Source organism: Microcebus murinus, chromosome 14, assembly GCF_040939455.1.
Source record: "Microcebus murinus isolate Inina chromosome 14, M.murinus_Inina_mat1.0, whole genome shotgun sequence".
NCBI lineage: Eukaryota > Metazoa > Chordata > Mammalia > Primates > Cheirogaleidae > Microcebus > Microcebus murinus.
Genome location: NC_134117.1, coordinates 43,615,300 through 43,636,717, shown reverse-complemented (window position 1 = coordinate 43,636,717; position 21,418 = coordinate 43,615,300). Strand labels below are relative to the sequence as shown.

Genomic DNA, 21,418 nt, shown 5'->3' with positions numbered 1-21,418 from the left:
AGGCAGAGCTCTGTAGCCAGGTCCCTAACAGGCCACAGACCGGTGGACCTGCACTGGTTGACAACCTGGGGGTCAGAGACCACAGGTCTATATGATATAGCCTAGGTGTGGAATAGGCTATACCATCTAGGTTTATATGAGTACACTGTATGATGTTCACACAATGATACAAGCACCTAATTATGTATCTCTCAGAACATATCCCTGTTGTTAAGTGACACGTGTCTGTATTTATTGTTGCTCCAAAAGTATAAATTAATGGCCCACTGAAATAAGAAGTATAACAATTTTCTGCCATGACCCAAAGAATAAATAAACCAACAATAATTATTCCTAGATGCATCATTGTAAATGTCTGTGGTAGATTAAAGATGTTCACAAATTCTTTGATACTCCTCTCAGCAAGCAGTGTAGTCTATTATCCTGCCCTTCAACCTGGGCTGCCTTGTATCTGCTTTGACCAATAAAATATAGCAAAAGACATGCTATGCCAGTTCTAAACCAGGCCTTTAAGTGGACTGGTAGCTTCTGTCTTGGTCTCTTGCATATCAGTGGCTATGTAAGGAGATAGAATACACTAAAACCACTGTGCTGTGAGAAGTTCAAGGCACACAGAGAGCCCCTGAAGGAAGAGATGCTATGTAGAGAGAGGCCAGGGAGTGTTGTTTGCTATGTGAGTGACGAAGCCATCTGGGAGGTGGTCCTCCAGTTCCACCTGCCCCAACCGACACCATGTGGATCAGAGAGGAACTACCCAGCTGAGCTCTCTTAGCATTCCTTACCCTCAAAACGACAAGCAAAAGAAAACAGTTGTTTTAAGCCATTAAAACAATAGAGAGCCAGAATAATGTCCGTGGTTGGCAATTTTAAAGAGATGCAGATTATTGTGTTGTAAGCAGACAAAGCCATTAACGTAAGGAGATTACCGGTAAAACTGTGGGCAGATTTATTTGGACTGGAGCTCAGATAGCATGTGTAGAGAATGAGGTTGCTATCAAGATTTAAAAACAGAGGAATAGTTAAATGGAACCATGGAAGGAGAAAGAAAAACTCACAAACTTCTCTTTGAAGGTGTAGGAGAAATTTAGGGGAGAGAATTTCCTTTCTCCTTCGTAGACCAGGGGAGGTTTTTCTGGGTGGGGCCCAGCCTGGACCCAGGGAAGTGTGGGGCTGTCCTTTAACTGCATGACTCCCGAAATTGCCATCTGTGTTTCACTACAGCTTCTTTTCAGCTATTACCGCTTTGCTGGGAGGAAGAGGGCGCTAAAGAGGAAAGAATGCACTCCCACCTTGCATGGATTTGTGCCCTTATTCTGCCATCTGTAACCCTGCCCCCCTCCTTTGCTATCTCTCACCCTAGCAGCACCTCAAATGTTGGATCTAAGCCCTTTCATCTCATTGCTGCTTTTCCCACCTACCACCCTAAAGTAAAATGATTTCAAGTGTTCTAAATTTTAATATATTAGATAATTATTGAACATTTTTTTCCTGATTTGTATAAGCAAGAAAACATTATGACTTGAATAAAAAGTGAATTTATTAGATGCTACAACTTTTTGGAAGGACTACATCCACAGAGTACTGACTATGTGAACAGCTGGAAGGGCTAGCCAGTGCAATGTTTGCTAAAATGTATTTTCTAAAAGATTTGAAAAGTTGGACTTAACAGTGTTAAATATCAGATCAAACCATGTAAAGATTTATAGGAATACATGCAAAGCTGGTACTTGGGTTCAACAAACCAATTGCTCTCCTTCTGCATGGCACAAATGTGGTTCTGAAGTATCAGTTGACTTCCATAATCTAAGTCAGTGGTATGAGGTAACCTCCAAAACCACTCTCAAGGGATCTTGGGCCACGTGTAAGAGCATAATGTTAAGAAGAAGGAAGCACAAATCCTCTTTCACTCTTCATTGAAATAGACCCCATCTGGAGCAATATATCCAGTGTAGGGCTGCATTTTAAGGGGGACATTATCATATGTACCCAGTGCTACGCAGGATGCCGAAGGGGTTTGAAGTCATGTCATATGAAAATCTTCTGAGAGAATTGGGATTATTTGGCTGGGACATGAGAAAATGGAGTAGATTAATTCTGAGGGAGCATTGAAGCCATGGGTAGCTAGAGGCAGAGGGGGTGGTGGTCAAGCAGAAGGTTTTTTTCTCTCCTTCCCCCCCCCCCCAGATTTGGAGGATCCAATCAAGGAGCTTTGCAAAGTATGAATTACTAACCTCTGAAGGTTTCAAGCAGCAGTTAGAGATTATCCTAGAATTTTAGGTATTAGAAAAAGAATTAGACCAGATAATTCCCAAGGTTCCTAAGAATCACGTCAGCAGCAAGGATTCATTTTGTTGTCTTAAAATGAATTCAAGTTAAGGTGTTAATAATGAAATGTGATTTTTTTTTCCCAAGAAAAATTTTCTTTTAATAGAGTGTTCTAAGTCGATAATTTCACTAACATGCCCACAGTCTGCTCCCCTAGCAAATACTGCTGTGTAATCAATCCCAGTGCCCTTTCTGGCTGAACTGGGACCACACCTCGGAAACAAACAATGTTCTGGGCACCCGGGATCATGAGTCAGGCTGGCATAGCAGCATGAAATCTGTTATCCCTGCAAAGCAAAGGAAGGAATGTCTAATACAGGAGAGCCTCATTCGCTGAAGGTAACTTGTCTTGGAAAAACCTCACTTAAAATGAATCACTTAAACAGGAACTAACATTTCATAGTAAATGGGGGGGGGGAGGAATAATGGAGCATTGTCTTGAAGAAATGAAACTAAACATTCACATATTAATTTTATTGCACAAATATTTATTGGGTAGCTTACCATAATAGACACTATTTTTGTCCCAGGGATACCGTAGTAAGTCTTTGTTCTCAAAAAGCTTATATTATAGTAGAGGAGGGAAATTATAAAACAAATAGCCACATAAATATTGAATATAAGGTAGTGGCAGATCCAGTGAAAAAAATAAAACAGAATAGAGTGATAGGAGAAACTAAGGAGGGTGATCAGGGAGGTCTCCCCAACGAAGCACATTTGAGCATTTTGGGGGTGGCGTTCCCAGCAAAGGGAATTGCAAGTGCAAAGATCTGACGGCCGGATCAGGTTATTCAGTTATAATAGCAGCAGGGAGGCCAGTGTCGTTGGAGGTAAGTTCAGTTGTCACCAGGACCAGAGCACAAAGGACCTGATAGGCCCTGGTAAGCAGTAAAGAAATTATAAAAATATTCTTATTTTATATTCTGAATATAATTGACATAGATAATTCTTAGAAACAATAAAGACTATATCGTTCTCATTAGAGAGGTTATATATACAATTTTTCTAAAAAATTTCAATAGCTTAAAATGATAACCTCCCATTTGACACACTCTGCATTATTATAAAAAGGTAATATTTATAAAATTAATTAACGGCTTCATAAAGCTTTTCAACGGCCACTCTTTTTTTTTAATTTTTATTTTTTTAGAGGTAGAGTCTCACTCTGTCTCCCTCTGGGCTAGAGTGCAGCGGCATCATCATAGCTCACTGCAACCTCCAACTCCTGGGCTCAAGCAATCCTCCTGCCTCAGTCTCCTGAGTAGATGAGACTACATGCATGCATCACTGCTTCTGGCTAATTTTTTCTATTTTCAGTAGAGACGGGGTCTCATTCTTGCTCAAGCTGGTCTCAAACTCCTGGGATCAAGTGATCCTCCCACCCCAGCCTCCCATAATGCTAGGATTACGGGCTTGAGCTACTGCACCTGGCCACAGAGCCACTCTTAAGCCTTTGATAGTTGCTCCATGTCCTTTGGAATTGACATGTCACTATCCTTGCCACTGTTTTATTCTCTGGTTGTTACTGCCAAAGCCTCACTTCTCACCAGTTTTGAATGTGATTTAAGCTGTTCTGAAACATCACTTCCATTGACTTTATGAAATCCTGACTCTTGCAAAAATTAAAATTTCACTTAGGAATCAATTTACATTGCATCTTCATTTTATTGTTGGATGAATCAGAGAGAGATTGCCAGACAAAGGTGGATTTGATGCACACTAGCTTTACTTGGGGAAGGATGTTCAAATGGAGACCAGTATCATTAACAATGATAAATAGTCTGACAATAGCATGTATTTTTGGTATCATGACTTTGTTTTCCTGGGCACACTGGAATCTCTGGGTGCTCAGCTATTGAACATTCAGGTAATCAGAACTCTCTTTTTATGTCGTCATTTATTGGGGTTGAGGAAGAAAAGGATTAAAGGAGAGGAAATCAGACAGAGTTTTTTTTTTTTTTTTTTTTTTTTCTCAAAATTATCTTTTCAAGCAGTAGTTTTCTCTTTCACAAGGAAGCCTGGTCCTTCTCAAGGGTACTGGCAGGAAGCTACGAGTCACCGTGTCCAGGCCAGTAGAGCAGGCCTCTGTTGACTTCCTGGCATTGTCAAGATTCTGGCTTTTTGCTCCAGTGTCTTGCAGAAAGTGATTTCTCAGAATTGTTCCTCTAGGGATGTGCAAGTATTTTAAATTGGAGAGTTGCAAAGTGAGCACAAAGCCATTCTGGATAAAGCCAATTCTATCCAAAGCAGCCCATCCATATTTAGTAAAGTTTTCAATTTTATTGTTCTTTAAAAAAACACAATAAACAATAAACGCCATGCCATCATAGGAAGAAGAAAGAAAATATCATCTGTAAGCACAGCAGTGTTGGTCATCCTGTTCCAAACTTTGTTTATGTATTCTTATTTATTTTAATAATAACAATGGAAATGATGGTAATAGCTAGAATTTATTTACCTTTTTTTTTTTTTTTGGTTTGTTTGCCAGGCATGTCATTTAGTCTCCCTAAGAATTCATGAGATAGGTCATTATTATCTCCAATTTACAGATGCAAACATTGAGGCATTGAGTGGTTACCCAGGTTTAAACTACTAGTAAGTAGTGGGTCTTGACCACTGGCAACTCTGGAAATTTCTTTCTTGACCACTATACTATTGTTTTATATTGTGCATATAGCCAATTCATTAGAATTAAAATTTTTCCAATTATAATAAAGAAACTATTGATATTAAATCTGAAATTCAGATGTTGGTTTAAGAACATGGCTAGAAAAAGTAAAACATTAAAACTTTTAACATGTAAATAAATGAATCATATTCAAATTTAGCATCTTTATTTTCCCCTTGTTTATATTGTATAAAATACGATTGTACATATAATGTATACATTATATGTTATTAATATATATGCATACATACATCATATATATGCTAAAAAATTTGATAACTGAGCCTGTGTCTGTTTTGCTCATAACTGTGGGACAGTAATAAGCATATAGAATCATTTGTTTATTTATTCATCTGTTCAATAACTATGCCAGTTAAACCCTTTGCGTTTTTTTCCTGACATACTCAGGGGCTCTTTTCTCAAACTTTCTAGTTATATATAACGTTAATTGATGATATATTTAACACAAAATTATTTTGATATTCAATGAGTTTGAAGAACACTGATTAAAAACAGATGAAATACTTTTCTTTGCTCTCGAATGTGCATTGTAAATTTATAATATGCCTTGTATTCAAAAACTTATTTTTGACCATGTCCCTTTTTAAAAATTTTCCTGGACCATCTGGAGACTAGAATTTCACTGCCACTTGGGAAACACTGGTCTAGAATTTACTTCTTCATAAACTCCAATTTTAATTTTTTTGCTCCTCTTTTTGAACTATCCTTGAATTGCTGTTACATCAAGCTGAAAGTCTCCAAAATAACAGTATGTTGTATGATATTCATCAGTATTGTCCTATTCCAAGTTGAATAGTATAAAACATTTTACAAAGCCTCTTATAAAGACAATTTCTAAATCTGATTTAAGATGAAAACAAATGTTATAAGAATTAATTGAGAAGTAAAAATTAAAATGGTTGATTTTCTTTTATACTGTTAAATAACAAATTTCTTTCCCCTGGGATGTTTTTGGTGTTTAACCACAATCAACCAATTGTTTTCATTGTATATGAGTACTACCTAAAACCTAATTTTAGTCCTTACTGTTCATGAGTTGCTGAGAATTATTTCTTTTCTTTGGACATTAATGAATATTGCATTTATTGAGTACATTTGTTATTTCATTTTATTTTCAAAGAGCCCACATTATTTCATATACTTGTCCAAGTCCTATTTCAAAGTTAAAAGCATTACACTTTCCATTCTAAATGAATCACTGGGAACATTCATATGAGAAAAGCATGATCTTTCTTGACATTGGAACATCTGGAACCAGCACCGTATCCAATGAGCACCCGGGGTTTCTAGAAACTGACAACTTTTAAATCTACAAAACCAAGAAGGCTGAATATAGACGTACCTTTATCTGTTTCAGGAAACAAAGAACAGACCTCAATTTGAGATGGTTAAATAATGAATATAGTGAAATCAGCTTTGCCTGTCACTGTCGAGTCTAATTCATACAAGATAAGGGGTGGCATAGGAACATATATGTACAATATAGTTAAGCATCCAAAGTATTAATATTTCTGAACTTATTTTAATCTATAGAATTTGAGCCTAAGACCATATTAGGTTTTAATTCTGCTGATTTAAAAAATGTTTGGAGAGAGAAAAGTAAAATTGCAAAGAAACTTAAAGCTGTTTTTCTAAGAAAACTCAATTTCGATTTTCAAAGTATAACTGTTTTTTCAAAGTTAAAAAAATAGTTCTCAGACAGATGTAGGCAGGCATCAGAGATCTTTTCACTTATTAATGAGGAAAACTGTAAGATGGTGAAGAGGGTTCCAAGAGCATTTTGAGGATCTGAGTATTTACAGGCATTTAGAAAGAATGTCAGTTTGGTTAGATGCAAAATTGGTTCATTTCCTACAGTGTAATAAAACCATACACACTGCGATTATGTTTTCCTCTGGACAGGTTAAATAAAATGTGCAAACTAACATGTAACTTCACTGTGGCTGGGATCTAATCAATAGTGAGTTGCAAAGTCAAACTCAAGTATATTCTCCTACAGGTAACTAGCCCTTGGGTGGACCTGTTAATCAATGTCTCAGTGTAACACTGAAATGTAATTCTCCTTCCCCTTATTTCCAAGTTTTGATGATTTTTCTAACTATCCACAAATTTTAAAAATCGAGTGCTTTTGTTATAAGTTAACTCATTGGCTTATATAGTTTGGACTACAAATCACCATCCCAGCTGCTTCTGGGAGTGGGAATAAAGAGGGGGTGGGGATCTTATTTCAAAATTCAAATACACAGCTTTCATGGACGGCTGCTCCTTCCATATCCAGGCCAACATGGCAGGAGAAGTGAACAATGGAAAGAGGGCAGGACAACTATCCCCAGGGGAATGAAGCGAGTGGGAGCTGACAGTCTTTCCTCGCCCCAGCAGGGCTGCCTTTATTCAAAGGACAGCGTTCCTGGGTTCGGTCTCTCCATCCCTTGCAAAGGTGCTGGGGCGCCTGGCTTCCGCGGGCTGCTCTGCTCCGGGCGCAGCAAGCCCCACCCCTTGCCCGGCGGCGCCCTAATCACCAGCTAACGGCTGGGGTAAATCCTCCACTCGCCCTGCGTGGGCTCATTCACAGCTCTGCAGTCCGGGGCTGGGCGCTTCCTCTTTGGGACCGAAATAACAGAGCGCAGACAGATCGGGTGTGATGCAGCGAGCCCTCCTTCAGAGAGGCTCTTCTTCCTAGGCAATAAAAAAAAAAAAAACCAAAACCAAAAAAAAAAAAAAAGCACACAATAAAAATAAAACACAAAACACCAGCAATGTCCCCCTCCCCCTTCTCGTTCCCTCTTAGCTTTTTTTTTTTCTTGATCGGTGGATGAACCTCTCCCAGCCTCCCTCCCTGGGGGTTGGGGTGGGGAGTGGGGGAGAGCTCGGTGGAACTGGCAGGAGACGTCTGCAAGAAAGCGAGTCTCCCGGGTGTCTCAGCACTCGGGCAGAAGCAGCGGGCTTTGTCACGGCCAGCCCCGGGGGCGGCCGGCACCACGCGCCCAGGACTAACCGCGGGCCGGCCGGCGAGGCCCGGGGCGCGCGGCTCCTCTCCAGGTGCTGCGTGCCGGATCCCGGGGTCCCGGCCCCGCCCCGCGCTGTCCCCGCAGCCTCGCGGGCTGCCGGGCTTTGTGGTTCGCCCGCGCGGCTGGGCCCCTGCTGGGGGTGTCGTTGCGAGCATGTGCAGACAGCAGCCCAAGGTAGAGCGAGCGTGCCGGGCGAGCCCGGGGACTTGCCTTGCAATGCCATGTTTGTGTGCGTGCTCTAACTCCCGGAGAGCAGTCAGGGAGACGGCTCCCCGGCCGGGCTTGGCTGATGTTTTCTTGTTTCTGTTTCAGCCTTCAGGATAATTCCTTCAGCAGCGCCGCTGTAACAGAGTAAGTGGTTCTCGCGGTTAAATTTAGACTTGCATGCCTTTCTCTGGAAGCAACTAGCGCGAAGGTGTCCTCTTCTGCCGTCCCCAGCCGCTCGCTGTTCGTGCGGGATGCATTGTCTCCTGGAATCGGGGAGACGTGCGGAATGCTGGGGCCCACAAGTCTTTACAGGTTGAAATCAGCATTTTAAAGCAGATGCAGGAGAGATATTAAAACCAGCTGATTGCTTGCGGGAGCTCGATGCTCAAAGATGATATGTGTTTCTGGGAGCTCAGATCTTTAAAAAAAAAAAAAAATCTATTTGACATGTCAGAAAGAAAGCTTTGTTGTATTTTGCCAACATTGGCGTCGGTTTTCATGGAGTGCACGCGGCACACATTTACGGCAATGGGAGATGGATGTGAAATGACTTGAGTTGAATTCCAGCATGCGATAAACAGCCTAAACTTGTCTTTGCTCTCTCTTGTCTGCAGATTTTTAAGACACACAGAGTAAACTTTTCTTGCAGTGACCTTTGTCATTTTTATCGTCTGACCTGAAAGATCTACCTATAGGAGGAATGAGTCACCTGGTGCTATGGTTAAAGCTGTTGATTAGGGCGACTAACACCATTTAAACATGGAATGGAGTGTGATGTTCCATTTAAGGCTAGCAGACACAGTGTTTTTGTTTTTTTTTTTTTTTTACTAGATTTTTAGAGTTCATAGTGTTACTTCGTCACCTCTTAATATGTTTTTCTAATATTATACATATATGTTAAAATTAATAGGTAGTATATTTTTCTAATACTATATATAATTTACATAGAATTTTTATATATGTGTGAATTATGTATATTTCATCTAGCATTCTTCCTCTCGGCTAATTCATGATGTTTACTCCTGGGACTTTTTGTAGGAGTCACTCTAAACAGCTTTTCAGGAAAAAGCCATGTGTAAAGTTGTAGACTCAACTATATTTTAAAAAATGTTGCCAGTTTGATACAGAAAGCCCAACTAACTTGGGAGCTGTTTGCTAAAGTTCTCTACAAAAAGCAAAAAAAAAATGTAGAAATAGGAATCATTTGAGTTTCAAGTCTCACCACTGTCACAGTGACGTGGTGATGGAGAGATAATATTCCACAGTGCTTCCTGGTTCTTTTTTTTTCCCATATTTTTTTTTTGTTTGTTTGTTTCTCTGTGTTTGATGTGCTGCTCTCTCAGTGTCCAGTTTTGAAGTCACTTTAAAAACAAAAAAAACAGGGTTGACTTTAGAAGATGCAATATAACGTACTCATTTGGACCTGCATCCTGTTTATGAGATTGCTTGGTAAGCTGTGCTGCAAAATTGCTTTTCTAAAAGCCTCAGAAAAGAGGGGGAGAGGTGTGCCAAAGTGTGCATCTGCAGGCCGGAGATAAGGCCTAGACTTCCTGGTCAAGGTGCACAGGTACTGCTCTCCTCCCCTTGCTGTACCTACAAGCGCCAAGTGCTCCCTGGCCCTGATTCTCAGGAGCCCAGAGTGGCCGAGCCTCCAGAGTTAATCACAGACGTAGCAGGTTCAAAATGGAGACACTTCCAGATTTCACATGGACATTTTTTTGTCCTTAAGGTTTTATGGTTAAATGCTAGGGAGAGTCTGCTGCCTTGTTTTTGGACACTCCCCAAGGAGTTCTGATTGCATAAGATCATGTTGTTACTTTCAGAGACGTGACAGTGATTTATTTTAAAAGGCAGTGAGTGATAATCGGGATGCCATCTGGCTAATATAAAAATCTAAGGAGCGCATTGAAAGAACATCAAAAGCTTCATAGGTGTAACACGGCACAGAATGGGATCAATTAAAACTAGTCGTTGTCCAACATAACATTTCCCCCTCCCCTCAGTAACATGAACTGTGCTTCTTGGTTTTCTGAACACGACCCTATACGCAGCAGGACCAGCATGTGCCATCCTGAGACCAGACATAGCAGGTGCTCAGTAAATGTTTGGGTGTGGTCTTGGCCTACATGGAAGAAGAAATTTTTTCTCTTATGTGTTTTGGATACAGGAAAAGTTCCTCTTCTTCCTGTCCCCAGCCCATTTTCCTTCGTGCTTGAAATTCCACCTAGATATGATTTCTTTTGCATTAAGGCTTTTGGTAGTGACCCTCATTAAGATGGAAATGAAAAAGTTTGCACCCAAGGAGTTGGATTCAAGGTGTCATTAATTATTTAATGTCAATCATTTTTATCTAACTTGTTTTCTAACTTGCCAAAGTTCTTCTTGGCCAGCTGGGAGTCTCATAAAAGTCAAAGGTAACAAATTGGGAGGGATAGAAGGACACGTTTTATTCTCTTCTTGGTTTTTCTCAGGCTTGGCACTGTCTGTGCAGCTCTTGTCCAATTCAATTACTTTTTCTACCCTATTTTTTTCAACAACACAATGGCCTTGGCTTTTTCTTCTATATCTGCAGCATCTTTTTATCTGTTATTTTTCCATGGTCATTTCCTATCTTGCCCTGGCTAACTTGCTGTTTGAAATGAAGCCTGGCCTTCAATAATTCTGACTAGTTATCCTTCAAAGCAGTGGTTCTCAAAAGATCAATATCAACTGGGGAAGGGGACTGGAGCTCGTGAAAAATAGTCTCCCCAGATTTATCTCAGATTGGGAACCCAGAATAAATAATTGTGTTGAAGTTAGCACACTGCTGATCTGGAATTTGGAAACCTTTAGGTCAGTGTTGAACTTTTTATAAGCATAGTAATGATGTAGGTGGGCAGTCTGGTTTAAAAATCGACATTCCTGGGCCTTCTCTGCCCTCAGAGAGTTGATGTAGAGGGTCTGGGGTCAGGGTGGGGCTGGGGTCTGCCATTTTCCTGCCATGCAGGAATTCTGGGGTCACACTTTGAGAAACCCCACAGGAGGCTGTACCTCTGCAGTTTTGCCTTCAAGGAACTTGGTACTACAGGGTGAAAGGAAATATCATTCTGGCACAACTACATTTTATCTAACAGCCAATTTGAGCCCTCTCTTCTTATTCAGTTGGAAATGAGGACTTCTCATGGGCACTTCTTTCACTACCATTATTCTAAGGAATGCCCTTCTCCCTCTCCATGAGCCTCTGGGAATATGGACTGAAGAGGTTGTTTGGGTCCTGCCTTTTGAGCTTAGTGTAGTGGAGCAGAAACAATCCAGGCTTCACTGCTTTAGGCCCCAGAATCCTGGGCCGTAACTTAGTCCTTAGGTGAAGGTAACTCCCACCTTATAGCACCGTCAGGCTTAGATGAGATAATGTGGAAGAGCAGGTGAGCTATGAAGTACCACCCAAGTTTTTCTCTTTGGTGGTTGATTGAGGGAGCAAAAGTCCAAATAGAGAAAAAAGTAACAGCCCTGAGCATTTCACAAAGAAATGATTGCAACGTCAACCTATCCACATACTGTCTGGGCCACCACAAATTAAGGACTCTGAGATGTAGAATCTAGTTGATGAGAACTACCAAGATACTCATTTAATAGAAGTGTCATTCACATTTTTTTTTTTTTTACTATGAACAAACGTAAGAAAATTATTCTGCATTGCAATAGAGAACACATACATATATGTAATTTAACCACTTCGGGACCGCGCTCACCGGCCGCGAAACCTTGCCCACAGCTGGCACTCATAGTCCGCATGATAGATTGTGCTGTGCATTGACCACGAATCCGTTTTGCTCTTGTGTGATGAGGAAAGCTTTAAAGCACTGAAAGCTTGTTTTACTTTACAGGCAGCTTTACTTGTAATGTAAATCAGAATAGGTAACATATACATATATGTTTTCATTATGTTATTTTTAAATGTTCACAATTTTATTTTGATACATGAAAAATTAGAAAAGTCATATCACGGCTGTTGGCTAAAGTCGCTGTGTGCGTTCATCTGTGGCTGTGACTATAGTCGATGCTGGTCTTGAAGTGGTTAAGTAAGTTCCATGAAACAATTCATGCTTCCTATGCTGACATTTTCTGCTCTGCTTCCAATAACAATAAAAACAACAACAAAAATTCTGGAAGCTACTATCTAATTTCAAGACCCACTAATTGGTCACAGTAGATAGTTTGAAAATCATTGCACTAGAAGGTGCCCAGTTTTCAATATCTAAGAGAGAGATCATTAAAAGGATTGGTCTTTAAACTCTTGTATAAGATTTTAATGTAGCAAGAGAAAGCTACGCCTCAGATCAGTTGGCCATTTGGTCTGAGTTGATTTTCTTCCAGGAGTGTGGATATCTGGGTATGGATTCCCACTATGGAATGCAATTTCATAGTTGAGTCAGTGTTGTACAGTTGCATGGGGCCCCTGGGTAAGGGCAGAGAGTAGATGCTAATTGAGTAGAAGTGTGGGATCTTTATCAAAGTAAATTAAAACTCAACTGCAATTGTATATGAATTGTATATGTTTGCCATATAAGCGTATATGTGCCATATAAGCTGGTAGGCAGATCTTATTGCTCTACCTGTGAGCTTGGAATTGTGTTTCCTTGAGTGCAACCAGAGTTGTTCAATAGGCATTAACATTGGATCAACTAATTAGGTCCAGCCTCATAGTTCAGAAAGCATCTGCAACTTTGTATGTTCTGGTGCCAAGTTTCCATTTTTAACTGATTGTCCTTTGAGGAGAAAGATTAATAAATCAAATGAGGGAGAAAAATAAGTTCTTGCCAAATCCCCAAACAATAGGTATTGTTGAGCTCTGGTTCTTTGGAAACAACAATTCTAAATTTCTGTTCTTCATTGATTTTTCTACTTTGTTATTGGAAAACATTCACATTACAAAGCCCAGATGATTAGGAGAATGCCACTAATGGAGGAGAACAAGGCAATACTTGTGAATTTAATTCTTGTTTTTCATGTGATGGACAGAGTGGAGTATTGGCAAGAAAGCAAGGAAATTTTGCTCACTGTGTTTAAAGATGCATTTTGTTGAGTCAACCGTTTTTTTTTTTAATTGCCAGAGGGAACAAAATATTTCAGCAGGTAGAGAGGGTTAGTCTGGCCTTTGTTTAATTCACTTCAAAATGATAATTTAAAAAGAGATTGTAAGGGAAGAGGACTGGAGCTTTCCTCAATTTGTTCCATAAGTTAGTTATACACCATTGCCAGTAAAGAATATTTACAATTTTTAAATTATCTCATATAGTATAAGTATTGTATTATGGTTATATTTAAGTACACAGGTATTTATTTGCTTGTTTATTTTTGTCTACTCATTACACTGTGAATTTCTCAGAGCAGGGTCCAGATCTTTTTCAAATTTTGTGTCCCTTAGAAGCAGTGCTACTCAAAGTGTAAGTCTCCAAATCGTAACTTGTCTGAGACAAGAAGAAACAGAAATAGGAAGCAAGCACTTAATAACTTTAATAGGAATTTGGCAATGCTGTGACATTTTTGCCAAAGTATTGGCCCACAATGGATTGGAAATAAAAAAATAAACTAGTTTGTCCAGGACCCCCAGACAGCCAGAGAGTGTGAGAAGCAGAGCTCCAACACCTAATGCAGTATGCAGTACGTGGATGCAATAAATAAATAAATGCTCGTTAAATAAATGCTCAATAAATTATTTCAGGGACCAGACCTGCTGTGGGAACAGAGTTAATATTTCAATTCAAACATTTTTTGAGTGTCTACTCAGGTTTACTCTAGTACTATGGCAGTATATCAAGAAAAAGAAATTATAGTTATTTCTACTCATGGAATTAGTAACTAATCAAAAGATATCAGAGGTACAAAGGATTACACAGCAGTGTGAGATAAGATATAGTTGGTTACCAAAACCTCAGAATGAAGAGTCAACATTATGCATTAAGGTAGGAACAAGGCACGTGGGTGAACTTGGCTGAGAAGGCTCATGGAGCCGGAGGGACCTGACTTGGGCAGTGAAGGATGAGTAGGAGTTGAAGATGGAAAAAGCATTTCAGGCTGGGGGGTGGGGCAGGGTGGGAATAGCTGAGAACAGGAACACAGGCTCCCTCCTACACTAGAGTGAGGGAATGGTCCTACTCCAGACTCCAGATCTTCCTAGGCAGCACGGAGCACTGGAGATTTTTCAGTATGGAAGAGCCAAGAATTTTTCATAAGGCTGATCAAGATGTTCTTTGAAAAGGAACCCTTTCCTTTCAACAAGATCAAGAAAGTCTAAGGCCAATGTAGTAAGCCAAATGGGAGCTGGTGGGTTTAGGACTGCCCGAAGCAGAGAAAATGCAGAGAGGCATGTACTGGAATCTCCAAAAACAATTCAGCAATCTTGGTGCCCAATGTCCCCTGGAGTCCCCTGTGAACACTTAGGTCCTTGCTAAGATCTTGTTAGCCTAGGTGATAAAGAGCAGTGGAGGCAAAAAAGAGAGTCCCATCTGGTTCTTAGGTTTTAAGTTCATATGATATAATATATATAACCAATATAATAACATTGGTATCATTACCTGGTAGACATGTTGGGAATCAGAGTTGGTTTGGGAAAGAGTAGCGAGGATTGCTACTCTTTTTAGTTTACGGTGCTAGTCTTCAGGTAATTCTAGATTCTTGCTGATACTGCTATATCAGAGGCTTGGATCTGATGTGATTTTTGTTCCCTCTCCCCAGGTGTGACGAAGACACTGTCTCTCTACATGAAGACCAGATTGACTGCTCCAGTCTCAGGTTCGACCCACCATTGCTTGGTTCATGTTTGTGAGAGACAGAAACCACTAGGGTTTGGTGGCTCTCCTTTGAATTCTAGTCTCTTCTTTGAATTTTAATTACTTGTTCTCATGACTCATTTCTTCTACTAGGTTTTCAGCTCTTGAAGGAAGTGTTGTCTTGTTCACTTTTAGATACCCCCCTTAGCACCCAGGGCAGTTCCTTGTATATGGGGGATGCTCAATAAATGCCTGTTGAATTGAACATTGATTAACCCATCTCAGTGTTTCCATGATGCACCATAAGGAAGAGGTTCTAGATTATTCACCATACATGTCATTGAGTGTCTGTAGTATGGTCTTGCCCACAAAGGGCTCATTATACAGTGGCAAAACCTTCACAGTTAACCATTTCTTCCACATTTACTTTGTCCCATACACTTTTCATCTACATTTTATTATTTAATCTAAACAACTGAAAGGAAGCTGATATTTTCTTCATTGTCCTATAGATGGAGAAACTGAGGCTCAGAGGGATTTTTAGCTCCTTCAAGGTAACATAGCTGAGTGAGCACTATGAGGCAGAATTTGGACCCTGGTCTGTCTGACTCTAAAGTTCACTTATTGGAGAACAAACATATGTTGAAAGCCTATTTTCTGTGCTAGAAACCAGTCAAGATTTGGGATAGAAAAGACAAACCAATTCCCTCCCCTAGGATTTCAGTCTGCTGGGGGAGATAGGCAAGAATATAGATGATGACACTACTGGGCATTAAGTGCTGTTATACTAGAGCTAAGCAGAGGATTCACTTAGAAGGACCAAATAGCTTGCAGAGCATTCTGGGATGGATTCCTGAAGAAAATTACATGTGGCACATGACCTTTTAAATTTTTTTTGGGGGGGGGAGGTATGGGGTCTAAGGTTAAGAGAAAGATCATGCCACCAAACAGAGAGAACAGCTTACAGGGAAGCCAACAGAAGGTCGAGAGAGAAGTTTGAGTTGAAGGAACAGTAAGCAGTTGACGGTGGTAGGAACTCTGGGGGGGATGCAATGAGGAGGTCAGGGGTGATAAAAATTAATCTCTAGAGATAAACGAAGACCAGATTTCACAGAGTTTGTGTGTCTTGCTAAGGAGTTTGGAATTTATTTTGGAAATACTAGAGAAACTAAAAAGACCCCTCAGTTTTTTTCTTTGCAAATTACTACTCTAAGGCCCTGCCTGAGAGTAACAATAGCTTTCATTTATTGGGTTGTGGCCTGGAGCCAGTTTTCTATGGAGGGCATTTCACAGAGACTGTGTTTCTCTGCAAGGCAGATATTATATCCATTTTATGAATGAGGATCGTAGAGGTGAAGTGACGTGGCCCAGGCTACACAGCTGATACGTGGGAGGACCTTTCAGACTCTGGCTGTTTTCAGGACACCATGCTCATTCTCAGTTACGATTTATCCCAATAAGTAGTGGCATAAATTACATAACCTGTACTTTTTAGTTTTTGGGATCCTGAGGAACCCATAATATGTTAGAAAATATATTTCTAAAGATGACTTTTGTGATCAGGTTCCACATTTGTGTCATGGGACACTTTCTGTCCCCTCCTCCCTGTCTTCCAAGTCAAGGAGGTGAACAAGACACATTTATAAATTTTAGGTGACTTGAAAATATGGTTTAAAAACAAAAAGTTCAGGTATTATTTGGGGACTAATGAGTCTATCAAAAGAGTCATTTTAGATTTGAAAAACTCCTTTTTTTTAACCCTTTTTTCTTGAGTGTTCTGGAATCCTACTCGAATAAGCATTTAGGTAGCTGTAAAGGCAGCTGTTCTTTTTTTTATGTCTCACACAGGAACACAGAGTGGATGGGTTTTTAGTGAAAGAAACGCACTTCAAATGAATTAGTGTAATTTCCAATTCATGGTTTACTATTAATTCCAAAACCAGTAGTGACTTTAAAAACAATTTTAATTGTAAATGATCATAAGGGAAGAATATCAACCAGTGTCACTGGTATTGATTTTTATTTTTTTCAGTTACTAAGATTGAAGAATTATTTAACTTGTTGGATTCTCTTTTACCAGACAGCACTAAGTTTGTCCTGGACCTACGTTTAACTGTTTCACACGGTTTTATTTTCAAACCTTGCCCAAACGTACCCTGGTCATGCTCCAGATCACCTATCCCAATGTTTGCTTTGGTCTTTTCCCAGAGACTAACGGAAGTTCATCTTCCCCTGAAAGCAGCTTAGTGAGTTTAATCTCCTTTTTACTTATGAAAGGGTGTCTTAAGTGGTGGGCATAGAAATCCCTCCTTGGCTAGTCTTGCCTCTTGGCTTTATGTGTCCTTGAGCAGCAAGGAATTTGCTTCCCTGCTGACCTTGCAAAAGCTCTTTGATGAGTGCTCACGGTTAAGGGAGCATGAGGGGGAAGTGGCCACTCCTCAAGAATTGCATGACCGAGGGCTAATGATTGCCAATGGTCGAGTCTGATGATATTGATCATAGAAAGAGAAGGCCTCATTGGGGTATGTCCATGGCATTGGCTTGATGCTTAGCAAAATGAAAAAATAAAATGTGTCTAGATTTAAGTGAGACAAATGGCTTCAGAGAAGAAAGAGTGTTATGATGTCAGTATTTTTGAGAAAATTGAAACTGGAGAGGGGTAGGTATATTGTCTGGCATTTGGTTGTTGAGTGGAGAGTACAGGTGCCATCCCAGCACGGAGCGCGTGGAGGAAACACCAGCCTATCTGGTCTGCAGTGATTTGGCACTGCTGGAACCCAGACGGTGGGATGTTCGACCCTGCCTTCAGGGCATTGTTCTGATGGCCTGCCTGGGCAAAATATGGCCATTGGCTTACATTTCATCCAGGTAACGTGTATCCTGTCAAAATTGATCCTGTTAAACTTTTAAATGCCGCTGAAAGTTGTAGGGAGATGATTATAAACAGGCCAATGAAGGGGAAGCATCATGTCTTGAAGAACACAGGCGTGAGAGTCCGGACATCTACCTGACGCCTCTGAGTCTACCTGAATTAGCTCTTCTAATAGGCATGTCATTTAATCTCTGGGTCTGAGAGTCTTCATCTATAAAGTTGGGGTGACAATATCTAAACCCATCTCACATTATTATCGTGAGAGGAAAATATGAAATACATGAACACACCTTAAAGTGAAAGATGAAAACCAAATAATGATAGTATGAAAATGTAGATAGTGACAACTACAACAAGTATGTATCCACTATCAAAGATAGCAAGGCAAGGTGGGGTGATCGAAAGAGTGAAATTCACATTTCTTAAATTCTTGTTCCTGCAAAATTCTCTAAGTGGAAGCTAAAACATTTTGCTAGGTACCCTATAAATGTAGCAGCAATGAATATCGCCAGCCCCTCTTTCCCGCAGCAGTATTTTATTTTATTTTATTTTATTTTATTTTATTTTATTTTATTTTATTTTATTTTATTTTATTTTATTTTATTTTATTTTATTTTATTTTATTTTTAATGCTTTCTAAATCGGGTCTTTCCTGTTTTAGAGATGAGAACAATAAGGAGAATTACCCGGACGCGGGGGCTCTGGTAGAGGAGCTCGCGCCGCCCGGCCCGCGCGAGGCGCCGCAGCATGTAGAGCAGACCGTGCTGGTGGACGGCGTGCTGCGACCCAGCATGGGCAACTTCAAGTCCCGCAAGCCCAAGTCCGTCTTCAAAGCGGAGAGCGGGAGGAGCCACGCGGAAAGCCAGGTAGCGGCTCCATCTCCTCGGGCCTTTGCCAAGGCAGGTGCTTCTCAGGGGCGGGCACAGAGTTCCGGCAGACGATTTGAGTGCATGATGTCGCAGGAGGCGGTTAGTGTCACTTGTCATTGCCTGCACTGCAGCCCTGAGACATGCGGATGCTCTCGTTGGTTAAAAGTTGGGGGTGCTCTGAGCCGGCTAGCAATTGCGCACCCTTTCAAACTGATGTTCTGCAATACTAGATCTTGATTGCAAAGAGCAGCTATATACTCTTTTGCGGGGAGAGGAAGGGAGGAGGAGGATCTCTCTGTTTTCATTAATCCAGGACGAGTTAGCTCTTGCCCCAAACTTGGAGATTTGGCTCAGCAAAATCAAGAGGCCCAGTTTTACCCAGAGGCATTTTTTTTAGGCTGCAATTTAGTAGCCTTGAACAAACACGGAAGAGTGTGTGTATGTGTTTGTGTGTGTTTGTATGTGTGTGTGTGGTATCTGGTTTTCTGACGTCAATAAGTATTTAAATGAATGAAGGAACCATCTTTCCAATAAATTCTGGTAATAAATTGACATTTTATAAATTTAAAAAATGTTTTTTCTAGTTGTATAGGAATGTAGCATAGATTTGTGATTTTTTTAATCCTCAAAATCCCTCGTATAATTTATGATGCTTTTAAAAGAGATTAAATGAATATAATCTACTTTAATCTTACTAGGAGGTTAATATTCTTAACATTGAGATTATACTTGTAATAAACCTAACATAGTTTTGGGGATATGGATGTTCTATAAATGTTAACTTAGCTTCTTTGTTAACATTTAGCTGTTAATTTTAAAAATAATGTAGGAGGCACTAAGCATAATAGGTTAATTATGTAATAACTTTTAAGTTCAGTCCTATTTAGCCAAGGGGCACTAGGAGATCTTCCTGTTAGAACAACTTTGGCTGGGCAGTTTGTTTGACCTTGCAATTTTGTTATTTGCCTTATGATTTTTATCTCCCTTCCTCCTTGACATTGTGACCCCTTATTTAGTAAGTTAATTTGGCAGTAAGATGAAAATGCCCTCTGCATTCATGAAGCTGTGTTGCGATTATCTTAAGCTGAGTATCACTCTCATTGCAAAGAGGTGAATACTAACTATTGTTTGAGTTATGATAAGCTTGAGGCTTTGACTTGTGGAACTTCTAATTAGGAGACTTGTGCTGGAGAGAACAGGTTCCCAAAGGGCTGCCCCCAGAATCTGACCGATCCCAGGGAGGCTCTGACCATGAATCTCCTACCAGGGGTCACCTGTGACATTGTAAGCTTAAGGGTGATCACACATCTCTCCTCAGAGTGCCCTATTTCTTGTCATCTTGTAGTTTGGCCTGATAGAAATTACACAGTCATCACTTGTAATAAGGTGCTAATGGAGCATGTAATTCCCAACCTGTTGCTCATACACGGGAAGATTGCAGGAGAGAAATATACTTGTATAGTCTTTGCTTATTATACAGCATTGGAATCCTGGACTGCAGGTGAAATTCCCAGTGAAAATTAAGTGGCCTATTCTATCTGATTCAATGAGCTTCATTCTCAAATGCCTTGTGTTCCAGGCAAGATGTTGTTTGCATAATGGATTTTCCCAATTATATCCTGGTTAAAAGGAAGACAGATTATTATATTATTGAATGCATACAAATAACCCAGTTGCCACAGAAAATAAGGACACTTGGTATAGTTTCTGAACTCTGAGGATTGGTGAGACTCAGATATAATTTTGAAACGTTTCATTTCAGTTTACATAATCAGCATCTAGTATTCATCTATTGTTATGGGTTATAGATGGTTGAAGGAGAAGGAGAAAGGACTTCTTATATATTCAGAAAGTAGAACAATAAAACACTCTACTAAACAAATAACTATAATAAAAATTTCCTTTATCAGTCTCCTCAGGCTTATGTAATTAATTCTTGTTTCTCTTGATCTTGGGTTAGTGCGGTATCATGAAGCTATCTGATTCTCACTAAAGTTTTGCCAATCCTGACTCAGCCCACTGTTGTCATAAGATGCCTGTGTCCAAGTACTGTGCCCCAGTACTGTCCCTTGAAGTGTCAATTGTTTAAGGTATTGGTCCTTTACCATGGGGCTCCTGAGATTCTTCTCTGCTGAAAACACAAACTCTGGCCTAAAGCTGAGTACAACCTCAGGCAAGCATGGGAGGAAAACAAAACGATCTACAGATGACAGAAACTGAAATGGCTGTGGTTAGCTTACTACTGATAATAAAAGTGCAAAAGGTCTAAGGAGAGTTCATATTAAGAACAGCATATAATGTGACGTGCAAAAGAAGACGATAAAATCATTTCCCCCAAATTAGACAGAATGTCTTGAAGAATAATGAATAAGCCTATTTTCAGAGAAGTCAGGTAATGTGACTTCTGCTTGTACAAAGATGAATGAATATAGTTTTTACAGAGGAAAAAATCCTCAAGAGATAATGTAGTAATCCTAAAAGATTCGTTAAGGCTAGAGTAAGTCCTAGACATGTGTATTTTTATTAAACTACATAGGCAAGTCTAATGTGCATTCCTGATTGAAAACTGGTGGCCCAGAGGATGCTAAATTCAAATGAAAGAAGTAAGGCTGTGAACAAGTCAGCATTTTAAATAACTACACTTATCACTGATAACACTATAATATTTTTATCTTATATCATCAAGCAAAGATCCA

General features: G+C 40.0%; 1 protein-coding gene across 3 annotated transcripts in view; it reads left to right on the top strand.

Annotated features, from left to right (window-relative positions):
• The first annotated feature begins 8,099 nt into the window (after positions 1-8,099).
• FAM13C (family with sequence similarity 13 member C) overlaps positions 8,100-21,418 on the top strand; it is a 112,687-nt gene continuing 99,368 nt past the window's right edge. For 2 of the 3 annotated variants that reach the window (XM_020280507.2, XM_020280506.2), the window contains exons 1-3: positions 8,206-8,373; positions 14,947-15,003; positions 18,515-18,719. In XM_020280507.2, the coding sequence (XP_020136096.1) occupies positions 8,312-8,373; positions 14,947-15,003; positions 18,515-18,719 (324 nt within the window). In that variant the 5' untranslated portion in view covers positions 8,206-8,311. The other variant, XM_012762822.3, reaches the window with a different exon arrangement.